Source organism: Panulirus ornatus, chromosome 69, assembly GCF_036320965.1.
Source record: "Panulirus ornatus isolate Po-2019 chromosome 69, ASM3632096v1, whole genome shotgun sequence".
NCBI lineage: Eukaryota > Metazoa > Arthropoda > Malacostraca > Decapoda > Palinuridae > Panulirus > Panulirus ornatus.
Window position 1 is genome coordinate 16485073 of NC_092292.1, and position 25730 is coordinate 16510802.

A 25730-nucleotide genomic window follows, 5' to 3' on the forward strand; every position below is an offset into this window, starting at 1 on the left:
CACTAGCGTTTGTCAAGTCCTCCGTTACTTTGCTCCATTGTGAAGTGGCAAACGAAGTCCAGTACACTAAACCCCAGTGAGGGTGTGATTATATATATATATATATATATATATATATATATATATATATATATATATATATATATATATATATATATATATATGTATATACACACAAGATTACGAGGTCACTATAACACAAGTACAGAACACTGATCTAGTTAGCAGGAGTGGAACCGTGACACATAGTCACTCTAACAACTTGAAGACCAGAAACATGCATCTTACTAAGCCAGTAAGACAAACGACGGTCCATAAAACACTAACGACCTTTAACGACCTTGTTAACAGTGGCAGCAGCAGTCAGAGCCTCATTAAGGTGGTGGGACTAACGACAAGCAATTCTTCATTTTGGAGAAAGTCTTGTATCTAGAGCAACAAACAAATATTGACAGTAATAATCATGATTTTAGCTCATTTCCTCGTAATTATTCTCCTCAAGTCAAGTGCCTTAATGGTGGTAACAGTTCCACTCTCTAAACGAATATGTCTTCAAGAGAGTTACTGAAGTGCTGGGAATAAGATTAAGCAGGATATAATAGTAGGTTTAGAGAAGAAAAAGAAAAAAAAAATAGTATAGAAAAAGTTTCGAGAAAAGGGAGAGAAAAAAACAGGTTTTGCTCCGACGAGACAAAGTCGGGTTTCTCTTAATAGTTCTACCAAACACTGGTGAACTGAGGAGCCTAACTGCTCCCTTTAACAGTCACCATTGAGGCGACAAACTCAAGAAACCATTGGAAAGCAGCAGTAGCAGTAGCTGATGACTGCAGATGACAGCAGATAAAAGCTGCACCAGGAACAACGAGAAAGAGAGCAGAGACAGTAGCAAATCTACCAATGACCACGTAGATCGCAGGAGAGCACCAGGAACAGCACAAGGAGCAGGAGGCGTACTACTTGCACCGCAACTCCACCAGAGGCAGGAGCATCCCCACCAATTATCACCATCACCAAAGTCAGTAGCATCACCACCATTGTTCCCCACCACCATCCCTTACATGGGTCACTACCACCACCACAAACCAGCACCATCACCACTAGCACCAACAGTGGGTGGTGCTACTGTAGGTCAGAATTTGGTGGAGAGGTCCCTCACTACATCATGGCCGACCGACCCACACACACACACACAGCCTCCGAGTCATTAGCTTCGAGCAATCTTCCTTCTCCTCCTCCTCCTTCCGTCACGGTGATTACCACCTGCCCATTCTTTACCGTCCAAACAGCAGGTGTCCGCTTACCTGTCTAATGAGATTAAGACAAACGGAAAAGAAGATATATCCGTTCGGATACGGTCATCTTAGACCGTTATTCATTAAGCTTATCGTAATTTCTTCAAAATCTATACATTGCTCGTCAGATCGGTTTTCAGTTTTCTGTTGAACTTATTTATTATTCCAAATGATTTAATTTCAATACCAACACTTCGTTTATTACTCTTGTATTTACGTCATTTCGGAAACAAATTATGTCATGCAATGAGTCACTAGATCTTTCGACATCCCAATATTCCTGTTGAAACACTGCAACGCCGAGTGTCAGTGATGAGTTAAGACGTAGCACGTCGGAGAGAGACGCCGCCACACACCCAGAACAGAGAAGCGACACAGTCTTTCTTTCAGGCCGACGGACGCAGCGTGAAGCCGGACAAGAGACACACAAAGAATCGGACCAACAAAGGTCATTCAGAGAGTGAGCGAAGAGTGACACCCTGGAACAAGAACAGATTCCTCAAGTCAAGCAATTGAGGATGAGCTCCAGACGACCTTCTGTTGCGCAGATCCTTCTCCGTTAGTCATTTTGTTGACTTTAGACGAGCGCCAGAACCAATGGACACTGTTGACTCTTCAGTAACACCACGAAGAGAAACCCAGAAGTCTATCTCCCTTCATGGTACCCGTGAGAATGGGAGTGATAGCGGCGAGGGCGATAGATCTCCGTAGGTCCTCGTGCTTTTAATTGCTTTCACTTGACCTTCGAGTCTTTGTTCTCGGGCTGTGTTTGGACCGGAGCTTGGCACGTCTTCCTCTAATGTTTGAGGGCTTCTTGGGCTCACAGAGAGATGCCCTTGTGGATAACCTCAGTGGGCCGTTTTGCTACAAGGCCTTTGCGCTTACCTGTTACACATTCCCAATCAGTTCTGGTCGCTTGTGTGTGTGTGTGTGTGTGAGTTTTTTGTTTTCTTTGCTTCTTGAGACCCCCCGATGGCCACCGGTTTACACAGCACAGTGAATCATCTCCCTAGCGTCGTCTTTTTCACCTACAATCAATTCGATCCACTCCAGAACGATATCATGCACGTTTACGTCCTTGATGATTAAATCACTGAATGTTTATAACCTGAAGTTTGCGCCTGAAGCTATATAGCTTTTTATAGGGATTCCAATGTGGTGCAAAAATGATCGTGTCAGATTTGATCACATTAATAACACTCGAAAAGTATTGCGAGTCTTACTTCTTCAGGAGATAAGCTCACGTATTGGCAATAGAATTCTTTACGAGGCTTTCGCTAGGTCCTGGTTCCCATGCCTCTACTCGCCTCCAATTCTCCATCGTTATGATCACAATGTTAAAATTTTTACAACATTTTGATATCATGATTTGAAACTGTGTTTAATACATCTGGCCAGATGAGCGAACATCGATTCCCAAGATTTTGCTGAAGGAACAAATGAATGAATCTATTAAGAAGTCAACTCAGTGGACGAAACACACACTTGTAACACGTAGCAGTCTAAAAACCTTCCTTTCAGGTCACACGATAAGTCTAAAAATCTCTCTTCAGGTCACACGATAACAGTCTAAAAATCTCTCTTCAGGTCATACGATAGCAGTCTAAAATTCTCTCTTCAGGTCACACGATAGCAGTCTAAAATCCTTTTTTCAGGTCACACGATAGCAGTCTAAAAATCTCTCTTCAGGTCACATGACAGATGTCTCCAATGTGTGTCATTACGTTGTAAGACAGTCTAAAAATCTGTGTCTTCAGGTCACCCGACGGCAATATAAAAATCCAGTCAGCTGGAGACTTTCTCACGAGGGACCTGGAGGTTCGAATGAGTAATCTGTCAAATAGTTTGAACATCCAGACACCTGACGGGGGGTTACGGTCGCATGAGCATCCTCAATCCTGCCATGGAGAAGAAGGTCTCAGGCGACCGCAACTGGCATCCTTACGCGGACGAATCCTACAAGGATTTCGAGGATGGGATGGGAAGGATCCAGGTAGGAAGGCGTAGGGCTGAGGTGGTTGGGGGTATGGTTATGGGCCTTATTGTATTTCTTGTCCGGGCTGAAGAACATGCAGAGAGAGTTATGGAAATCGGTGTTTACTCCGTCGTAATAAACCTGAGGGAAGGCGCAGCCTGTGCTCTGGACGCCGCAAGGGAGACGACAGAGACCCACATCAAAAGGCTGAGGGAGGACGTGGCCTCCAAATGGAAGAGAGATGATCCCAGTGGAAGACGCGGGAATCTGGAGATGTTGCTGTTAGCAGATGATACAGTCAGCGGGAGGAACGGGAAGATAAATAGACCAATAGACAAGAGTTATCTCAAGAGTAAATAGGCAGTGTTACTAAATTAGTTTTGAAGAATGTGAAGGTTTGATAATCTCCATCAATAACCCGTTGGTGGAAAGCGTAAGAGTAACACGACAGCTGAATCATCTTAAAAATGTCTCCCGCATTTATGTACCTCCTCATAAAAAGTTAAACCGAATCATAAACTGTCAAGAGTGTATGACACATGTCTCATATACTGTTGCAATGTCACACACACACACACACACACACACACACACACACAGACACACACACGGCATCCCATCCTCACCCAACATAAGACCATTCTGTATACTGCCACAGGCTACAATAAGCATTAACCCAAGCCTCTGCGTGCTTGTCTCCACCGCTGGACAAAGCAGGTACAGACCAGTGACACTATACCACAACCAATGGCCAGCCAACACGAAAGGGTTTATATATATATATATATATATATATATATATATATATATATATATATATATATATATATATATATATATATGCATATATATATATGCTGTTGCAATGTCACACACACACACACACACACACAAAATTGTAATCCTTTCCAATATATATATATATATATATATATATATATATATATATATATATATATATATATATATATATATATATATATATATATATCAGACCAAGACGACCTGATTCCTGACTTCATGGACAGTTGTCAGAGTGAATGAACGTTTCGAAGCACTCGAACGAAACAATGATAATCTGATAATGTTTCCTTGGCAGATTTAACGCTCTATTCCCACTTACTGGTATTACGTGTGTTCATAATTCGTTCCTTTATTGCTCAAGATGAATCTTCTTGTGATGTGTTTTCACTAACTAGCAATTTGTTCGAGTTGTTTAACTCTGAAAATAACATCACGATTTCTGTGATATTACTCCTTTATGGTGTTTTCGACCCTTGAACCTTTTAGTTTCGAAATCGTTATCCCGTTATATGGTTTTGTTATTGTGAATCCTTTATCATCTATTTGAAAACATTATCTTGTCTGTTCTGTGTAAATACCACTACACATTGTTCCATCATTCCTTGGGGAAATGACCTATCAAAATCTACTACGGACAGCTTGTCTTAATATATCCTTAGCAAGTCATAAGATAGAGACATTCGGTCTAGGCTCCCTGGGTCAAAGAGGGTCTTCCCAATTCAACATGATACTCGTCCTCCAGGATATGTTAACCTCTTACTGTTGGCCTGTTTAGTATCGTTACCCACTTAGCGCTTCTAATGCCCCTAATCAGCTTCACCATCAACCAACAGCGAACGTATAGTCCTAATTTCTCTCAGCATTACCCAATAGCGTTCCAGATGCCCCGGTTAGTTCCACCATTGACCATCAGCGTGCCTAATGCCCTAATCACTCTAGCCATTAACCAGTACCTTAGGTATTGTTCTAATCTCTTTCATCATTAACCATCAGCTTACCTATCTATTCATTTCATCATTATCCAGTAACGTAACCAGAGTTAGGTTTAGTACAGATAACTGCAACACATTTGTTATACTTCATCTATCTCCGAATACTCGAAAGAGACAAATCTCCAGCAAAAATTCATGTAAATCTATATTGAAAAATGATGATTTACCGCTCTAACATAGCGAGAACATTGCTAATAAATAATTCATCATTCATATACAACATGATCTAGGTTAAATCAACTTACGTAACTGCTTGAATTATTGTACGTAATTGGTTCGTTGAGTATGGATCGATTCTAACGTCTATCACACAGTGAAACATTATACTGAAAGTGGCGTTAGCTGTGATATCCCAACCTGTTCTGTCCTGCTACTAGCCGGCTTAACGTGGTCGATATCTTCAAAGCATTGACCAATCAAGAGCTGGATTGCGGCGCACTGGCCAATCAGGAGTTTACTTACACCCTGAAACAAGAGGTGGTGAAGAGGTAAACAACTTGGACGAGTCTTTCAGCAATTCAGACATTGTCATATATGTTCGTTACGGTTTATTTCTTAATTATTTCCTTATTGAATCACTACGCTTCACTTATGACGTCTTTGTTATTCGTTATTTGCTTTTGTATTCATGTCTGTATTTGTCTTTCGCTTTCTTCATTCGCCTTGTTCTATTGCCTCGTCATTCTCGTATATCTCATTGTTTCGACTCCATTTCTTTTACATTCATATTCTTTATTTCTTGTTTTTCCTATATCCTTCATCCCTGTATTATATGTTTTATGCGTTTACTTTACTTTCTTGCACCTTGCTTTATCTATGATATCTTTCAATCTTCCTTCATATGTCATTTCTTTCACCTAATTTCATTTACGTATCATCTCACATACATTTCTTCCGTTCACCATCCTCCTCCTCCTCCTCCTCCTCCGTCTCTCGTCTTGGCATGGCTTCCCTCCACCGCTCTCATCCCCTCCCTCCGTCAGAACGCCCCAATCATCCCCACCCACCCACCAGAGGGAAGGTTACTAGAGCGAGGCGGCCGGTTTAGAAGACCGGATAATACTCCGTATCCGGTTATTGCCGGGTCACGCACGGGGGTCTACATCATAAGCCTCGAAGCTCCCAACTATTAAGCTCGCGTCCTGACAGTCATAAGTCTCTTTCTGGCGGGTGGGTGGAAGGGGAGAGGGGCAGATGATCAACCTCTCCCCATTCTATTGCCGACTGTTTTTTCTCTCCCCATCTACTGTATGGGGGAGTATATAGTTAGCTTTGATGCATGGGTAGTTAGCAAAGCAGCATTTAAGGACGTATATCAAGCAAATAAGATATCAAAACTCTCCTTAATGGTGGAGTCAGGAGAGTTCTAGTGCAAGCACTCTACACGGGAGCATTTGTTGAGGTATGCAGAGTCACATTTAAACTCTCCTTACGAGAGGATCAAGGAAGAGTTCTGGCTTAAGCACCTCGTTCCATAGTAGAGTCTGGTGAAGACCGTCAGATAAGCAGAGTCTGATCCAAACTCTCCTTGCATGTAGACCAAGCAGAGTTCTGAGTTAGACACTGAAACAGGAACGCCAGACAAGCAAAGTTTCATCAAAACTCTCCTCCCGTGTAGACTAGGCAGTGCTGGAGACTTTACATAGGGCGGCAGAGTCTACTGAAGTGCTGCAGAGTAAGATGAGTCTCATTAAAACTCTCCTCACAGGCAGAGTTAAGGTCTTAGAAACCTCTGACACAGCACATGGTGGAGCTACCAACCATGAAGTCAGCATACCAATGTTTACAATTTCATATCACCCAGGCTGCAGCAGACAGTTTGTACCTGTTGCTTTTCTCTTGTTTCTAACTTGATCGTCTTTTCCTGCGTTAAAGAGGTAGCGCCAGGAACAGACCTGTTCTTTTTCTAAATTTTCTTTTCTTCTTCTTCTTCTACTTCTTTTTCTTCTTCTGTTTCTTCTTCTTCTTCTTCTTCTTCTTCTTCTTCTTCTTCTTATTCGTCCTCTTCGTCTTTTTCTTCTTCTTCTTCTTCTTCTTCCTCTTCTTCTTCTTCTTCTTCTTCTTCTTCTTCTTCTTCTTCTTCTTCTTCTTCTTCTTCTTCTTATTCGTCCTCTTCGTCTTTTTCTTCTTCTTCTTCTTCTTCTTCTTCTTCTTCTCATGATTATTACCATTACTATAATGCTTTATTATTATTATTTATTAATAAAGTTCTGTTCTTTCTCAAAATCGCTTGATATCATGATCCTGTTTTCCTCTTATTCTAATCATCATCATTGTTGCTTCTTATCAACATATCATCACGCAGGTTCTGATGTTTCCTCTGTGTCGCAGACAATCGAGATGATAACATCAGAAAGAATTTTCTCCTGAACCCAAAATTACCGAGGGATTCCTCCCCGTCTCCAAGATTGCCAGTGACAGATGATGTTTTCTATCATTTTACCATCGGATTTTTTTCCCCTTCCTTTCCCCCCAAAAAAAAACGCTCCAGTTTATCTTTGAGCAATATATCGTAGTTTATCTTTCTCCTACATGTTATCACAAAGGATGCTATCGTAGTTTTCCTTCTCCTACACGTTATCACAAGGGATGCTATCGTAGTTTACCTTCTCCTACACGTTATCACAAAATATGCCTCATTGGTTCCTGGAGACGGTTGTGCTAACCACAGAATCAGACCATGGTTTAGCAGTTCCTGAAAATCTGATCATTATCTCAATATATAAGAAAATTTTACAAAAAAAAAAATTACATTTTGATCTGCATCGAGGCAGGTGCCAGAGGTGAGTGGTTTGATGGAATTCAAATGGCATGACACGAGGAAAACAACGAGAGACAGACAGACAAATGACACAACACAAATGACAGGTTGACAACCAGAAGAAACAGATTAGATTCAGTGACTCAGAAAAATTATGCTCCATTAACTCTGGTATTTACTCTGGATCTTTGACGTGAAGGAGAAACGAAAAATAAAACCCAGATATATTTATACAATCATATTTCAGATGTATTAATACAATAGGATGTATGTCTCTCACGCGGGAGGTATGGGAGTCCTTGTGAATGGAATGTGTTCTAGAACGGTACAACCTGGAGGACCCACGCCTGACAATTACCCGCGCGCGCGCAGGTCGAGGAGTAAAGGCTCCCTCCAACACACCACTGGCTCCTTGTGAACGAGCGGCGGTCGAGGTTAAGGTGAGACAGACGCCTCTTCCTCCTCCTCCTCCTCCACCTCCTCCTTCATCGCCTTCGTCTGCACACCACTGCCTCCTTGTGAACGACGACGGTCGAGGTTTAGGTGAGACAGACGCCTCTTCTTCCTCCTCCTCCTTCACTCCCTCCTTCATCGCCTTCGTCTGCTCGCCGCTAACCACCGGAAACAAGCGGTTCTGTCAACTTGGACCCACTTTGCTCCTCTTCCACCACATGTTTTCGTCCCCCTTCCCCTTCTTCCTTTGCTTCTTTCCTGTCACCCATCCGCCCCAGTTCCTCCACTTTGCCTCCTACGTGGTAACCTAACAGCCGTAGACACAGACACACACACACACACGTACTCAAGTGTTTTAACGGCTAGTTCCGTCATTACGTGGTCTTTTGGCGTCATCACCGGTCTTCCCCTGTTATCACTGGCCCGTCACGATGTTCGGGCGAATGTGTCTGGTCACCGTGGGCGCCGACCGATCACTCCACGTAATGGCGATAAGTAGCGGGTGACGGTAGGGTTAGCGGGGTGTGCTAGAACTGCTCAGGAAGTTAAGGTTAGCGTGGTGGGTGCTACATTGCCCATGAGGATCCGCGGCGCTTGGGTTAACGGTGAGTGCTAGACTGCCCCAGACGACTACTGGTGGTAGCTGTGGCCAGTGGAAGAGCGACACTGACGCATCGTAGGAAAAAGGATAGTGCAAATTATGATACATGGATGCGATTATTATCTAATGAGCTTGTGGTCTAAGAAGGACATAAAGAACGACTTTAGAGAGAGAGAGAGAGAGAGAGAGAGAGAGAGAGAGAGAGAGAGAGAGAGAGAGAGAGAGAGAGAGAGAGAGATAAGGGATAACTCAAAGGCCTTGTGTGGCTCTACACCATGCTGAGATTTATGAACATAAGACAATTGAGAGCTTAGTGTTAATGAAATTAGTCCACATCCCACACACTGCCGAGTATCTCAGGTACACACACACACACACACACACACAAACACACACACATCCTCCTGCCTCCCTCGCCAGTCAGTAGTAGCATGAGACAGGGCAGACGAGGTCATGGTGAATCCCGCATACAGATAACAGTATCACCGAAGCTACATGAATCTTAACGGCTTTTAAAACCTTCCTCACCGGCCAGCGTGTCTGGCAAGACAACGAGAAGAAGAACATCTCTCCTCGTCTCTAATAGCTAATGGACGCTCGCTCTGCAGGGCTGGTGTTCCCATCCAACATCAACCCTTGTAGACAGGTCAACTGGAATATTCAAATTTGATCTCTGACGAAATGCGTTCGAATTTGAACCCCGGAGGAGTTCTTGCTGCTGCTGCTGCTGCTGCTGCTGTTTCCTGACATACATATCACACACGAGGATCTTGAGCCAGATTACTCAGTGCGTGTCGAGAGGGGGGGCTCGGTTCTGTGCTCTACCTACCTGGGGGTTTGGAGTCGTCTGTCAAAATTTCCCTCACGTCTGATATCAGTCATTTTCAGTGGCCAGGAAATGTTACAAGGGTAGTAGTTGTAGGAGGAGGTAGAGGAGGAGGAGGAGGAAGAGACGAAAGGGTGAGAAGGAGGAGGAGGACGAGAGAGAGAGAGAGAGAGGAGAAGGAGAAAGAAGGAGAACAGAAAGAGGAACAGATTGAGGATGATGAATAAGGAAAGAGGAGGAAATGGAGTTCATTCCTCAACAGCAAAAAAAAAAAAAGAAAAAAAGAAATAAATGACTGTAAACTGATCTTCGTGACGTGGTGCAGGTGTCGCAGGAGGCCCAGGTGAAGGTGGCCTCACCTGGGATCTCCTGACCTTTGTAAGTGACCCCCACCTACACACGCCCCTCTTCCCCGCCAGCCGGGACGACCTGCAGGTAAGTGCCCGGGCTCGACCTCCTCTGCTTGCGTGAATGTGACCAGCATCACGACAGCGAAGTGATGGGTGGTTAAGAATAAAGCCAGCGATACGCTCACGAGGAAGTATGCATGCAAATGCACTGAGATATGCAGATGTTAACCGAACATGGATACAAGCAAGCACTCACATGAGGCTAATCATAACGCGCTTAAATACAGATCAACACACACACAGACACACATATATACAGACACATATAGACATATATGTATGTACACGGACGTACATATCCATGGGTAAGGTCAAATGAATTGGTGCAAACTACGAGAGAACAGAAAGTGTGGCCATTGTATGGTGTTGATTAAGTGTCCAGGAACTGTGTGGTGGTGAGGCCCTTGGTGGTGGTGTGGTGTTGTGTGGTTGATCGTGAGGACTTGGGCTTGTATGGTGGAGATTCCAGCTGAAGATGATGGCCGTTTAGAGTGTACAGTGAAGGAGATGTAGAGACGGAATGGGCTAAAGGGAGTTTCGGGAAACGATGGAGGGAAATGAGGATAGAGAGGAAAAGAACCAGAAACATAATGGAAAAGGAAAATAAAGGAAGGGTAGATACATGGAATGGATGATGATGATGATGGAGTTAACTTGGTGAAAAGTGCAAAGACATGTAAAGACATAAAACAGGTGCGTGTGACGGGGAGAGGGAGGTCACTGTGACGGGGGGAAGAGGTCCACGTGACGGAACAAGATTCTGCGTGACGAAACTAGGTCCGCGTGACGGGAGACAGGTCCGCGTGACGCGGTGAGGTCGTCACGACGAAGACAGATGCCTTAGACACAAGTAGCGGCTTCCCGTCACATGCTAGACGGCCAAGCGTGACGCCCTGTTTTTCCCCCCGTCACACACCCCCCACCCCCCCAGCGTCACAACACCACACCACGCTGCTGCAGTACAATACGCAATGATACCCATTGATGTGGTATGACGAGAGAATACGGTGGAAGAAGACGTAAATCTTTCCTGTTGATCATGTCCCGTTATGGTACTCCCCCTCAACACCTTGTGGAGGAGGGCCTTCCATGATGTGCAAGTGAGGAGAGTGAGGAGAGTGAGGGGCGGGGAGAAGGTCCGAGAGGCATAGGTGAGACTTGTGAAACCTGGTTACATGATACAAGAACTCAAAGCTTAGATTGACGACTCCGTCGTGGCATACAGTGGGTGAGAAACCCTTCCCTTACACACATATATACCGACGTACACACAGCGCTCTTTCGTACACCCACCCACCCACCCACCCACCCACACACACACACACACACACACACACACACACAGAATCATGGTCTCTCCTGATTACAGGTGTGGGGGGTGCCCGCCACTCGCGGTGCAACTTGCGGCAGAAGACAGGTGAATAGAACACAAGTCACGATCTACCTAACACTTAGAGATGAGGAGTCTACAAGAGTGACATGGCTACACGCCATTGTTACTCTAATCTACATCTTTTTTGTGTGTGTTCTTCGTCTGTCTCGCTCTTTCTCCTCTCGCTCTTCCTCATATTTTGGCCCTTTTATTGTTGTGTCGCTTTTTGCTCTTCCCCATTTTCTGTCTTTGTCTGTGGGGCAGATTTCTATTCTCTCTCTCTCTCTCTCTGATTCATTCCTCTCTCCTCTTATTTCCCTTCTTATTTACTCTCTCTCTCTCTCTCTCTCTCTCTCTCTCTCTCTCTCTCTCTCTCTCTCTCTCTCTCTCTCTCGTCTCCTCATCTCACTTCCACACTGGGGCCGGCAGCTCTAAGGTGGTTTACGGGACAGGTACACTTTTATCGCCGGACGCTAAGCCAATAATCACCGGCCGCCACGTACTGGTTGTTTAGCCGGAGGTGAGAAACAAGTCCTTACGGCTATTTTCCCCGGTGAACGCTGTGTTTGGATTCCCTTGCATGATGTAACTGAGAAGAAAAGCTCTGATTGGCGGGCTAGAATGATGTCACATACGGCATCATCGACGACGGTGATGAATTGGATTGGTCAAGTTTGGTGCCGTCATCAATATCATCTATCTTACTGGTTGATTTAGATGACGTCACACACGACACTATCGACAGTTGTGATGTAATTAGTCAAGTCCAATGACGTTACACACTACATCATTGATTGTAATGCTCTGATTGGTTCATTCTATGACATCATCATCTCAAAATGCACTGCATTCATACCACGCACAATGAGGCAGAAATGATAATGATGATAATGATAGTATAATAACGATAACAAAAAAAAATAACCATACGAGACCTTAAAGTATCATAGCTTGACCTGACCTAACCTTTCCAGGTATCCCCAACAAGTGAACAAATACGTAAAACAAACAAAATTGATCGAGTCGCTTCATCAACATCATCAAATGATGACGTCATCTACGATCGAATAACTGAATGCACAGAAGCAAAGGAAAAAGAAATATATATATATATATAAATCACTCACCAGTTACTGACCAGATATCCGGTATATTCACATGAAAAAAAAGAGCTGCCGGGGTAAATATGTACATGAATAAATAAATATATGATCTGAGGAGACAAAAAGTTATAGTAAAACAAAAAATTACTATGATAAGACATCACCAGACCCAACCTTGAAGTCATGATATTCAACATGGCTGCCACAAATGCTCGGTTGCAACATGGCTGCTCAAAAAAAAGAAGAAAAAAACATATGACAGAACCATCATTTCTGGTTGAAGTGGCGCTAACGCCATTATCTGCTCAAATATCAGACTATTTGATCATATAACTTCTCTCTCTACATATACAATTCCAACCGCTATAAGTTTATTTACATCTAGTCATCACCTGCAAATGAAAAAAAAAAACCATTAGGTATTATAAGCGAAACTGAGAGTACGAGAAAGGAAGGGGGGACAAAAGTATCGTACGCCACTGTATGTTATTGTCAGTCTCGTGTGTTTCCATCCAAGCGAGACGCCATGAAAGATCGCCTCTCATCAAAACTCCACCACGAGAATCGCAATCTGATTACAGGCTGATCTTATATTATATGAATATTTCTCGTCCACCTGGAGCATAAAAATCTGCTTGATGTCTCTCCTTGCGGTTGAGAGAAGCGACGACTTGCGTGAGACGCAAACTGACCCGGCGCCGTGCCCCGGGGAGGAATATCGTGCGAGTGATTATTATTATCGTACTGCGGTCACTGACCAGGCGCGTCTCTCACTCCCTCTCTCTCACTCTCGCCTCCTGGGCGCTCTGCCACCGTTCTCTCAACCAGATTCTTTTGCCATAATTCTCGCACAGTTAGGCGCACATGGAGCCACCAGGCTCGTGTCGGGAAAATTCACGTGTAAACTGAGGAAAGGCGAAGCATTTTTTCTTAAAGAACGAGTCTCTTTTCAACTTTGCAGTGTTTCAAGAACGAGGATCGCAATTACTAATGAATAATTCTACTGTAATTGCAAGTCTAAAGATAATTAGCAGAGAGATAGCTTTTAGATGGCGATAATTAGCAGAGAGATAGCTTTTGAATGGCGATAATTAGCAGAGAGATAGCTCTTAATGGCGATAATTAGCAGATAGATAGCTCTTAATGGCGATAATTAGCAGACAGATAGCTCTTAATGACGAACTGCCCCCCCACCCCAAAAGAAAAGCTCTTGCGTAACAGACATACCAATCGCAAGACTTCAGCTGCTAAGGAGTCTAACACCTGCACTAGAGTAACTGCCGGGCATAGTCGCTCTGTAATCAGGAAATAATAAACTATGAATACTGACGGGGAAGAGAGCTCGTGCCCCAGGCCATGACCTCGTTGCTGGCCCACAGTGCTGGGGGTCAGTCAGGTCGGCGATCCCCCCCCAGTGGGTTAGCCTGGCTGGCGCCGTGTGCACAAAGGGAACCATCTCATACCATCTCCCTCCCTCCTCCGTCCCTATACGTATATACCTCCTCCCTTCCAATGATCCTGACTGACTCAGGGTTTTGTTTATTGTGATGCTATGATGGTCCGGGCGGGCAAGAAGGCTTGTCGCTCCTGTAGGAGGCGTCGGGACGGGAGGAGGAGGAGGAGGTGGTGGCTTCTGTCGAAAGGACAGGAGGATGTCCCTGACGATGCCCTGATTGAATATATACCTGCCTCTCTTTCTTTGCTTCTCCCCCCCGCTGCCCCTTCTCTCTCTCTCTCTCTCTCTCTCTCTCTCTCTCTCTCTCTCTCTCTCTCTCTCTCTCTCTCTCTCTCTCTCTCTCTCCGGGAGAACACCTGAGTACACAGAGTCATAATGCCACCCACCCACGGGGCACCTTCGTCGTCCAGGCCTCGAAGGCCCTTCTAATGACTACCCATTTACTTTGCTCTCTGCCGACGTCACTCCACGTTTATTGCATTAGCCTCTGCAATCATGTCATTAAGCTTTCAGATTCTAACAGTCCTCCATTTTCGAATACGTTTTAACGTTCCTCGCGACATGAAATGCCTACGGTAAGTGGAACTTAGGCCTGGATGGCCTACCTATAGTGTTGAACGCTTCAATCGCAAAGGTTTACAAGTTCGAATCATTACTGTTGGGTTAAAGTGGTATCACCACTTTGTCTAACTTACAAGAATTTTAGATTTATTTTGTGTTTTGCGTAGGGTGAAAATTGGACTGCGGTTGTGATTTACGACCTCTAATTGTTCGACGGGTGAGGAAAGGTGAGAGGTAAATACTAAGATTGGTTTGTTGATGGTATAACTACCCTTTTGCCTTGTTTCATCCAGTGTTTTACAGTCGTTCGTTATGACACTTTTCCTCTTTTATCATTCGTGTTTCCTTTTCTTATTTTTTTCATATATTTTTCTTTCCTGTTATTTTCCTTTTCTTTATGCTCGAGTTCTTCAGGGTTTTCCTCCCTGAACAAAAGATTCGCATTTTTTTTCAAACCTTGACGGCGTTGTGAATTCTCCGCTACGTCCATTCAACTTTCAAGACTGTAACTGCCACCCGATATTTCTGCCAAGACTTGAAAGCTCTCGAAAACCACAATGAAGCCCCAAAACTCCATACCTACACCCCAGAGCAACTCCAGACATAAGACAAATGACATTAAAGTTCATACGAAGACCACACTAGGCCCACGAATCTTCTTATGTAAGCCAAGACTATCATAAAATAATCTGAATGTCCATCCGAAGGCTACACAACCCTTCAGAATCTATAGCGATACTCACATTGTTCATCAGAGACACTGGAATTACCCAGACACCTGTGTTTAAACTCTCCTGTACCGCACCCGGGCCATAGAGGGGACCCAGCACCCTCCTCAGGCACACAGACAGACATACCACTCGCCACAAACCCGTCCCGTCCCCTGTCATTTTCCCAGTGGGTGACCCTCCTTCCGTATTAGTTTTCACAACTGCTAAGTACACACTAGACACGGCACCGTAAGCCAAATTACTGTCCCCGTCAGGAGAAAGGTGCCTCTCCGCCCCCTGAAGGGGTGATGTAGGTAGTGTTAGTGGGGAGGTAGAAAGCCTCCCCCGAGTCACACGTACATATTCTAATACGCCACGACCACCCAAGCCTTTTGTCTAGACTGGTCGAGGCGGCCCCTCTCATCAGCAAAAGGTGCCTGTCTTACCCTGCTCCCTCGTGGAGCGCAACCGCGAAGCTCCAGGGAACTCACGATAAGAGGGGGTCCTTGAGGTTACATAACTCTCTCTCTCTCTCTCTCTCTCTCTCTCTCTCTCTCTCTCTCTCTCTCTCTCTTACACGACAGCAAGAGAGTGGATGTGAGCGAATGAGGCCATGTCCTCGCCTGTTTCTAGCGCTACCTCGCTAGCACGGTAAACGGCGAACAGGCATAAAAGGAAATTACATATATATTTCACAGCCATAAAACGCCTTGAGTTTTCCCCAGACAGTGTTCCTCAACACACGACGGTGAGAATCTCAGGGAAGTTTCCCCCTTCTATTTCCTCCCACTATTTCCCTCAGGCATACGATCCACCACCATTCCTTGATGACCTGGTGTGCTTGAAGGTCAGGGAAGGGGTCACCGCCCACTGCCGTGAGGTCAGGACGCCGTACTTTGACCACATCATCCGTGGTGGTGTTTTGATGGAGGTGTTGGTGTGAATGGAACAGTCGTGGGAAGGCAAAATGTGGAGGCGGTGGTGGAAATGTGGCGGAAGTAGTGGAAATGTGGCGATGGCGTTGGAAATAGTGGTGGTGATGTTTGTGGTGGTGGACGTGCGTTGTGGTTGTGGTAGATATGCTTGTAGTGGTAGAAGAGGCTGTGTGGTTGATGGTTAAAAGTGGATTCGTCCTGTGTTACAAATGGTGGCAACGACTGGTGGCAGTAGCTATTGGCTATAGCTGTTGATAGTCTGCTGTTGGCAGTGGTCGGGCGTTCCACTGTTATGGTCATTATCTTCGGTGGTGGCAGCTTAATAGCTGTGGCAGCGGTGGTGGAAATGAGTATCATGAGGAACGGGTGTGGAGAATGAGTAACGCAGTGTGTGTGTGTGTGTGTAGGCAGGATACGAACTCTGGTTAAATGGTGGATGTCACGAACATCGCCACTCTGTTATAACACAGAACGTAATGACATATATTACGGTGTATTTACATGTCATCTTCCCCGGTACAGATGTGTGGTACAGTCACTGTGGCGATGTGTTATGCTTTCGGGGATCTTTTCTTTAATTTCTCTGTGGTATATTTGTGACTTGGGTGGAAGGAAGGGAGGGGGTACGTGGGCCTTCAACAGGGGTGCATACCTGGCGTCAGTAGGAGGTACCTTGTGGCACTGGGGGTAATTTAGACATGGGGTAAACATCTGGCATTGTGAGATTCCGTGAATATTAACTGGTAAACCCGGTAGAATCTTTGAGAAATCATCTTTCACATCCACATCAAAATAATCGTGTTATGACAGTCAAAAGTGTGAGGCATGTATTCCATCCTGTGCCTCATATAAACCGCATTTACTAATCCATTTTCACTGAAAGTTATACCATTACCATCATTATCATTATCTAATTTCTTAGTTCTAATCTGTTTTCATGATTCATTCGATGTTGACGGATCCACTCGCATCACAGTATATAAACTACATGTTACGTACCTGTTTATCTCTCGTCCCATACATGGAGCGATCCTGTCAGGCCTTCCTGACCCAATCATTCGGGGAAGTTCCGGCTATAATCGGTTATCTCCCTTGGGGCCCAAAAGGCTTCATCCTGATCGAGGCAACGAGGCGGAACTGCTTTGTCGGACGGGGTTCGAATACCCGAACAGTGTAAACACGTTTGTCTCATGACCAGACACACGAACCGTGTCTGGGGCGTGCTGAGGACGCCTTATCCGATGCGTGTACACGGGCTCAGCAGGCACGTGCGTCAGGTAAAGTATATCTCGTGAATGAGACGAGATAAAGAAGCAGTGAGTCTGAACATAGTTCGAACCATGAAGAGGGCGTTCGCTGAGGGTGCGGTGCGCTGGTCGCGTTCAGTACCCCAGGAAGAACATGGAACAACGCACACTCACCCTCTTCCTTAATGATCCTGAATGCTGAGGTGCAGAGTAAGGAAGAAAAAAAAAGAGAGAAAATAAAAGAAATTGTCGAGATAACACTTCCATTCTTGAGCCCCGGGACCTGCCTTAATGCCCCTCATGATAGCGCCTGGCTAGATTCCCCAGGGGTAGAGAGAGAGAGAGAGAGAGAGAGAGAGAGAGAGAGAGAGAGAGAGAGAGAGAGAGAGAGAGAGAGAGAGAGAGAGAGACTCACTCCTGCCACACCGTCATGAATTCGGCCGTTCTAACTATAAGTCCTCCCCTCGCCTCACCCTACTTAAATACCGGGCGGTGCATTGTAATCCGACCACATAGGACTTGCTATCACAGGAGCAAGAAGAAGGACCACCACCACCACCACCACTACCACCACCACCGGAGGGCGCCTCCCGCACCGCCCACAGCAGGAGGGGGGTCGGCGGTGGAGGGGTGAGGGCCCACCAGGGTGGTGGCGGTAGAAAGGTCCCTTGCGGTCTCTGTCCAGCTCAAGGAAGTGTTTACTGAGTCCTCCAGCCAATATTATATACAACCAAGTCCTGTTATGAGTCGAGTACCTGCTTGTAACAAGAGGATCAAACACCCCCTCTCTCTCTCTCTCTCTCTCTCTCTCTCTCTCTCTCTCTCTCTCTCTCTCTCTCTCTCTCTCTCTCTCTCTGTTTAGAATCGACAGATTTAGCGTTTGGGAGTAATACCTTCCCGTAAAGAAAATGATTTATAAGGTTCAGTCACAACAAATGAATTGCAGGATTGATAAAATTAATGCGTCAGGAGCTGAGTTTGAGCATGGCTCTGTTCCTAGCTCGGCTGTGAGACTCCCAGGTTAAGACAGGCGATCTCATCAACCCTCAGGGCAACTCCAGCCAGGGGCTATGTGGACACAGACTTATTGTTCCTCCAACACCACTGGGAGGTTCTCAGCGACGACAACGAGTGGAATTACTGGCTATAAAAAAAAAAAAAAGAGAATCCAGCAATGTTAATTCCTGCATTGTCTTAGATACTCTTATCTGCATTCTTATCTTTATCCATCCATTCGTGTCACACCTTGGCATTAACACTCTGCACCTTACCACTACATGGTTAACACTTAATACACCAACAAGTTACACCTTAACACCACCAATAATTTCCACCTCAACACAGTGTTAGGTACGAGTAAGTTTGAATCGTGTGTTACAGCTGGAGATGATAACAGTTCAAATACAGGTTCGAATTCAATTCCTACGTGAGAGAAATTTATAGAAACAACACAATTTAGAAAATCGGCAGCGAACGGAAAAGCAGCAACGGGAGCAATAAACTGGGACGCCAAAAAAGAAAAGAAGTGGTAGGAAAAAAACAGGAAGCCAGTAACGGGAATAGTTATGTGGGGTGAGGTGTATCAGGAAGCAGGATAATCGAACATAGAGCAACACATTCCATAATTTATGGAGAGCGGGCCACTGTCCTGTGTTAGGTCGTATGCTCATAGCAACTATAGTGTCTCGAAGTCATACTCTTCGTAAGGTTTCGAGGTCACATCACTTGTGTGCTGAGTTCAGACTGACTGAGTCGTGAGCCCCAAGTATTTATCATTATGAGTTGACATCATTTCATGTTCCGTGGGTTCATGAGGTAGGTCTTTTGACTTCACGCTACTCAACGTCTCGTGAGGTCTCTTGTCTGACATCTGGACCACTGATGTCTCATACTGCCTTGTATTCCAGGTGTCTTTACATCACCCGACTCATCAGTGCCTTGACTTGACACCACTCGATGTCCCACGAGTTTCTATGTTTAGTTCATCAACACCACCTCACTTTTTGCCTCAGAGTTCCCTATGTTATGGTCTTGATATCTTCCCTGCTTCTCGGCCCACGTATCGTGTCTTGACGTCACACCACGTCTTGCCGTGAGGTATCACCACTGCACCTTCATCACCTGTTGTGTCCTAAACTCATGGGAATAGACGCTAGTAGAACATAACCGTTAGAAACCGGGTTTCTCCAGCTTGGCCCTGGCCACCAGCAGCAGTACCAGACCACTGGACCAGACCAGCAACTTCTCCGGGACCTTAGCTTCCCGCTATCGACACTCACTATCCCCTTCTGCTGGAGGTTCCTGGGCTCATGCGTCCGCTACTGATACTCGTTCTCCCCTTCTGCTGGAGGCGCTTGAGCATCTCACCGCTCGCCATCCCTCATCTTTAGATCTGGGTCCATGTATTGCTATCATTATTTGCTATCCTTCTCCTAAACCAGTGATCATGTCTCCTGGCACGCTGCCACAAGACACGTTTTCTGTTTACAAGTGTTTTGTCAGCGTTTTATATCGTTTATCTTGTCTAAAATTATACAGTTCCACGTAACTGTAGTTTACAGTCACTCAGTCTGCCTCAGTCAAGCCTCTTTTTGCTACCTTAACCTTAGTCGTGTTCAAGCGCCGTTGTCTCTGTTCTTTTGTTTTACACGTCACTTTTTAAGATGAAGTTCGTGTCTTACGATCTCATTTCTGTCTGATCTTACACGAGAGACTACCTCGTAAGACACTCAGTGAGTTGGATTGTCTGTACGTAAGTGCACGCCTACTGTGATAGCAAAGACGTAGATAGAGTTTGATCCCAGACACGACATCTTCTTAAACCTTCTGACTTGCAGAATCTAATCTCGCTCCTCAGGACACGACAGGTTAATTCACACACACACACACACACACACACACACACACACACACACACATGTACCCACAGCTATTGTGCTATTTACCGGAGACGTAGTGAAGGCAACGGAGCCCGGGAACTCAACACAGCGGTCACAACGCCTACGCCTCCCTCCTACTCCGCTCACTACCTTCCTCAGGAGAAAGTGGTTTGAGCGTGTGTGTATGTGTGTGTGTGGGTGTGGGTGTGTGTGCGTGTGTGTGGTGGGTCGAGTCCTCAGAGCCAAACATACCGTACATGATAAGAGCGTCTTGTAAATGAAGCATCCTCTAGTGGGGACTTGAAGTGTAATCATCTGCTTGATTCTCCGCTTCGTCCGCGTATTCTAGAGACTATGGGAAAATGTTCTGGGTTAACATCCTAGACCTTAAGAATCTATATGATCTATATCATGACTCCCTCATGCATCAGGCATCTTGGCTATATATATATATATATATATATATATATATATATATATATATATATATATATATATATATATATATATATATATATATATATATATATATATATACCTATGAAGGCTATTTTTGATACGTGAAGTGACAAAATGCTTGTAACGTCAAGTCATTTATGACGTTTCTTTCCACTGCATCTATAGAAACGAGACGACTTTTAAAGGATTATTAGAAATCATACGAGTCATGTGATCCATTAAGTTATTGATGATAATTAATTAGGACTTTTCGTAAAGCCTGAGATGAAGCACTGCGTAAAATACTTCTCAGTAGATTCAAACCTCAAGCCAAAGGCGGTGGAATCTAAGTGTGGATATCAGACTGGCTCTCAGGGAGGGGAAAACAGAACACTGTTATCGTAATACGTGAACATCAGGACAGGAATATGAGACATGGGAGTGTCATCAACCATACGGCAGTTCTCGAGGTAAAAACCTTGATCTCGTAACTGTCCAGACATTATCATACTTGAGGTAAGCAAGACGACGTGAGTGGCAGTATGACTTAAAAGCAACTTCTTCCCCTCGCCCCCAACAGACTGTCTGTAGCCTGCGTGGTGTTGGCAGCGCTGATGGTGGCGGTGGCCGCGACTGCAGCGACGAGGAAGCAGAGGCTGCAGGGGGCGCCCCTGGGTGCCACTGGCGCCCTACAGGTAAGTGGTTGTGTACCGCCTGATGGATATATTACCCGAACATCAGAGTTCTCACACTCAACACTTCCTGTGCACCAATACTCTCGCTCCTTCCCATAGTTAAGCTCACAAACACAGACACAGACACACACACACACACACACACACACACACACACACACACATATCTTTTTCAACCCATGTATACATGCAGACAAACATGCGTTCAGGCACATACACAAACGTGCATTGATATACACCTCTTTGCTATGCCCAGCGTAGACGTAACAACCACCTGTACATACTGAATAATCAAACACATCTTGTAGTATAGCAGTGAATGTAGCCATGAACTACAGTAGTTATATACACCTGTTTCTGATGAGCTATACATCAGGTTCAGGAGAAGGGAGGTGTACACAAATGTGTGTGACACCATTTAAATAGCGGCTTGAAGCTAGTGTGAACATATCTGTTCTTATTCGTTCTGGCTATGCAGGTGTTGAACCACGAACCAACACACCTGTTTTCTGTCTGTCCGTCCTTCTATCTGTCTGTCTGTCTGTCTGTCTGTCTGTCTGTCTCTCTCTCTCTCTCTCTCTCTCTCTCTCTCTCTCTCTCTCTCTCTCTCTCTCTCTCTCTCTCTCTCTCTCTCTCTCTCTCTCTCTCGATGTGCAGATGTTGAACCACGAACTAACGCACCTGTTCCCTCCCTCCCTTTGCCGCGCAGGTGTTGCATCATTTGGGTCTGGATCGAGGCAGTGCCGCTCCCAGCGTCACTCTCGGTCAGAAGATACGGCAGGAGGATTCTCCCATATATTACATCAAGCTTCCTCCCCTCCCTTATTACTACATCAGCAACAACATCCATCGCCACTCCCAGACGACGTCCTTCCCCTTCAAGAAGGTAAGGTGTGAGGGAAGTGTGATGGAGAGAGGGTGAGAACGAAAGACAGGTGTGGTATGGGGTGTATGGAGATGGTACAGGAGGAGGAAAATATGGGAAGAAAAAATTGGAAATGGTAGAAAGTGGTGGTATGTCATAGCATGGGAATGGGTAATAGGGGGTTGCAATAAGGGTTGGTAAGGGAAATTGGATTACCTGGTTGGTAGTTAAGGGTGATATAGTGGGTAGTATGTAAGGGGTAATGTGGGAAAGTTCACCATTCACCTGAAAATAATGTGGGTACCAATAGCTACCTAAAAAGGCCAAGTTACCACCGTGAATTTTCATAGTGTATGATGTGTGAATTGTATGACATAAACCACTTTTGTATGTCGAACTTTATAGATGAATATATCGAAGTTTAATGTAAAAAAAAGATATCACTGGTCTAATCAGTCCTTCGACCTTTACAAATTGATATCTCATAGTTTACTGAAATTAGAAAGATATGTGTCAAATCCCTTTGATGATTTCATATAGTTTTCCAATAGATTTTTGTCATCTGTTTCTATCTTACAATCCTTCGTCATGTCTCCTCTCTTCATCTATAGGTCGACGTCGACTTCAACAGTAATGGGAAACCCACCCAGATCTACCACTGGAACCAGCCCACTACCAATATCTGGAGTTCTTCAACCACCCGCTACCCAGCCCCTGCCAGTACCACCACACCCCTACCACCAACCACCACTACTACCACCACAGCGGCACCATCTACCACCGCCAAGCCATCGAAGAAACCCTGGGTGACATTCAACAAGTACTTCCCTTACAACGGACGACCTTCCAATATCTACGTGTGGAAACCTCGACCTCCAATCAACATGAACAAGTATAAACAACATTACTTCAAGCACTTCAACTACTAAGGGACAAACACGTATACCAACGAACCCCCTGGCAACGTCAGGAACTACTGAACACGAAAAGCTCTTGTCCTCCAACCTTCGTTAACAGTGTACAATCAGCCGGACTCACATGAGCTGTGGGTTGAGTTTGGACAGGTGGATGTGACTTTGTAACTTCCCTCTTTGTGCTTCTGGCCTTTTGAAAGAGATACAGGATGGCTGGAGGCAAGGCACAGGGAGCAGATGCAACTATTGTACAGGGAAGCTACAGAAATAAATCAGTCATTTCTTTCTCCGTATTGTAGATTTTCTGAGACAATAACACAAGAATGACACTAAGAATCTATTTCTATTTATCTTCTAAGCTCACATTAAGGGTGAGTTATCGACTTAGTATGTAGGCAATACATACAGCCTCTATCTTACGTCGTCCTGGTTCATTCTAGACCCATACTGCAGTATTACTATTCATTGTTGCTACTGAAGTAGTCAGTTTGGATTTCCTTCTATTCATAAAGTCGTATACACCATGGGAATAGATAACCAAAACCAGCTCTTTCTGTATAGTGTCGTTGGATGATAAAGCTGTCCCGTACCACTGTGGTCATAAGGGTGTGAATAGCTGTCTCGAGGGTTAGGCCAATAGAGAATCTCCTGAAAAGGGAGTTCTGTGGTGTAAAACAATGTGGAATGTGTGGATGGAGTATTTTCTGTGATTCGCGTCAGAATTCTCAAGTACACTTATCAAATCTTACTTTACTGTTATATCATTATTTATTAACTGAAGTCTATTCGTATTTATGTATCAGTGACATCGGGACTCAATAATTGATTCATCCGGTGAATGTCATGTAACTGTGCTGGAGAATTCGGATGTGATTGTCTTAATGTAAGTCACACATTTCGTGATTTACTTCAAATTGTATAAGTGATTTAACTAACAGTAATGAGTACAGACACACTGTCTTCATTAGGACTAGTTAATGGCAGCTATTACCCTCCCAATTCCACCTTAGCATATTGGAAACCATCTGTAATATAGCTTTCCTCAATCAGATCTTCAACTGGGGTTTTGTATCTGACTAGTGAGGGATCCCATACTGTAAGATAACCTGTGAATGTTTATTACTGAACACCACACCATTGATTGATTATCTATATGTATATGTATGTAAATCTCCTTATCGACAGTGTACCCATCTACTGGAAACTGTTGTCACATGTTATGTCTATTTAATCTAACGTAGATTGATGTATTATCTACTTGACTGATGCCAGTGTGTTTTTTTTTTACATTAGACTTAGAAGGTAGCTCCACTACCCCAGATATCTTATCTGATGTCGTTTGAATGATACAGGTATTCTGTATCTCACCCATGGCTTCTCCTCGTGCTTATGTGATCATACATCTTTTTCATTGTGGTTTATTTAAGTGATTCATTTGGCTTCTGATCATTTAGGTTTAGTTTGTATATTTCTGTGTATTTTCATACGGCTTGTTATCGTTCTGTATATTTGTCCCGAGTGAGGAAGCCAGAGGGAAGGGTGAGGCAAGGGAAGGGTGATGTTGATGTATGTGAGGCGGGAAAAAGGGTGAGGCTAGAATGTGTGAGGGAGAGGGAGGGTGATGCTGACGTGTGTGAGGGGACGGAAGGGTGTGGATGGCATGTGTGAGGCACAGGAAGGGTGATGTGAGCGTGTGTGGGACAGGAGACTAACCCTTTTACTGTGATGACGATTTGAGGAAATAAAACATAGAGAAATACGTGTTCTTTTCCTTCATTTCCCTATCGATCAAACATAAAAAAGATTCTGTAACAAGAAACGAATGGCAAGTCTTCGTTAGCAGCCTTTTTATATGCAGATCAATAGAAATATAAAGGGACATAAGGATGGGGGTCATACAATGTCCAAGAACTCAATCTTGCCATTGACACACTCCCTTACCTTATAGATCTCCATCAGTCTACAGTGGACGAGTCTATCTGGCCTTAAAGTTGCTGTGGAATGGATAAGGAACATTGTTATGAAACTATGAAGTGTGTTTCGTAAGTAGAAAGATATCATCTTCACACGAAAACTGGTGAGGGGGAAATGACAAGAAAAGAATGTTTATCGAGGCTTAATTTCCTGACAGTATCAAGCCAGTGAAGAGAATAAATAGTTTCTGAATGTACAAATTACATTGACCTCAGAATGTCCTTCTCCTGGTCCTTCAGTAACCTCTCATGACCTCCTGACTCCCTCCCCTCCCTCAGGCGAGGTCATCCTGGTGGCAGAGAGCCAAGCAGGTGGAAACATCGAGGCCAGACCAGGTAATTGATGTAATGACCAACCAGGTGCAGAAAACCCTACGTTGCTGGAGCTCTGTTCGTCTCTCCCCTTGGGGAGCTGAGGAGGCTTCGCGGGGGAGTAGGGAGATACCCTGGGAGGAGAGAAAGAAAGGA

General features: G+C 44.6%; 1 protein-coding gene across 1 annotated transcript in view; it reads left to right on the forward strand.

The window, feature by feature from the left end:
• LOC139747654 (uncharacterized) overlaps window positions 1-25048 on the forward strand; it is a 36487-nt gene extending 11439 nt beyond the window's left edge. The window contains exons 2-4 of the mRNA XM_071660220.1: window positions 21396-21510; window positions 22220-22396; window positions 22987-25048. Of these exons, the coding sequence (XP_071516321.1) occupies window positions 21396-21510; window positions 22220-22396; window positions 22987-23304 (610 nt within the window). The 3' untranslated portion in view covers window positions 23305-25048. The remainder of the gene's footprint in view (window positions 1-21395; window positions 21511-22219; window positions 22397-22986) is intronic.
• The last annotated feature ends 682 nt before the right edge of the window (window positions 25049-25730 follow it).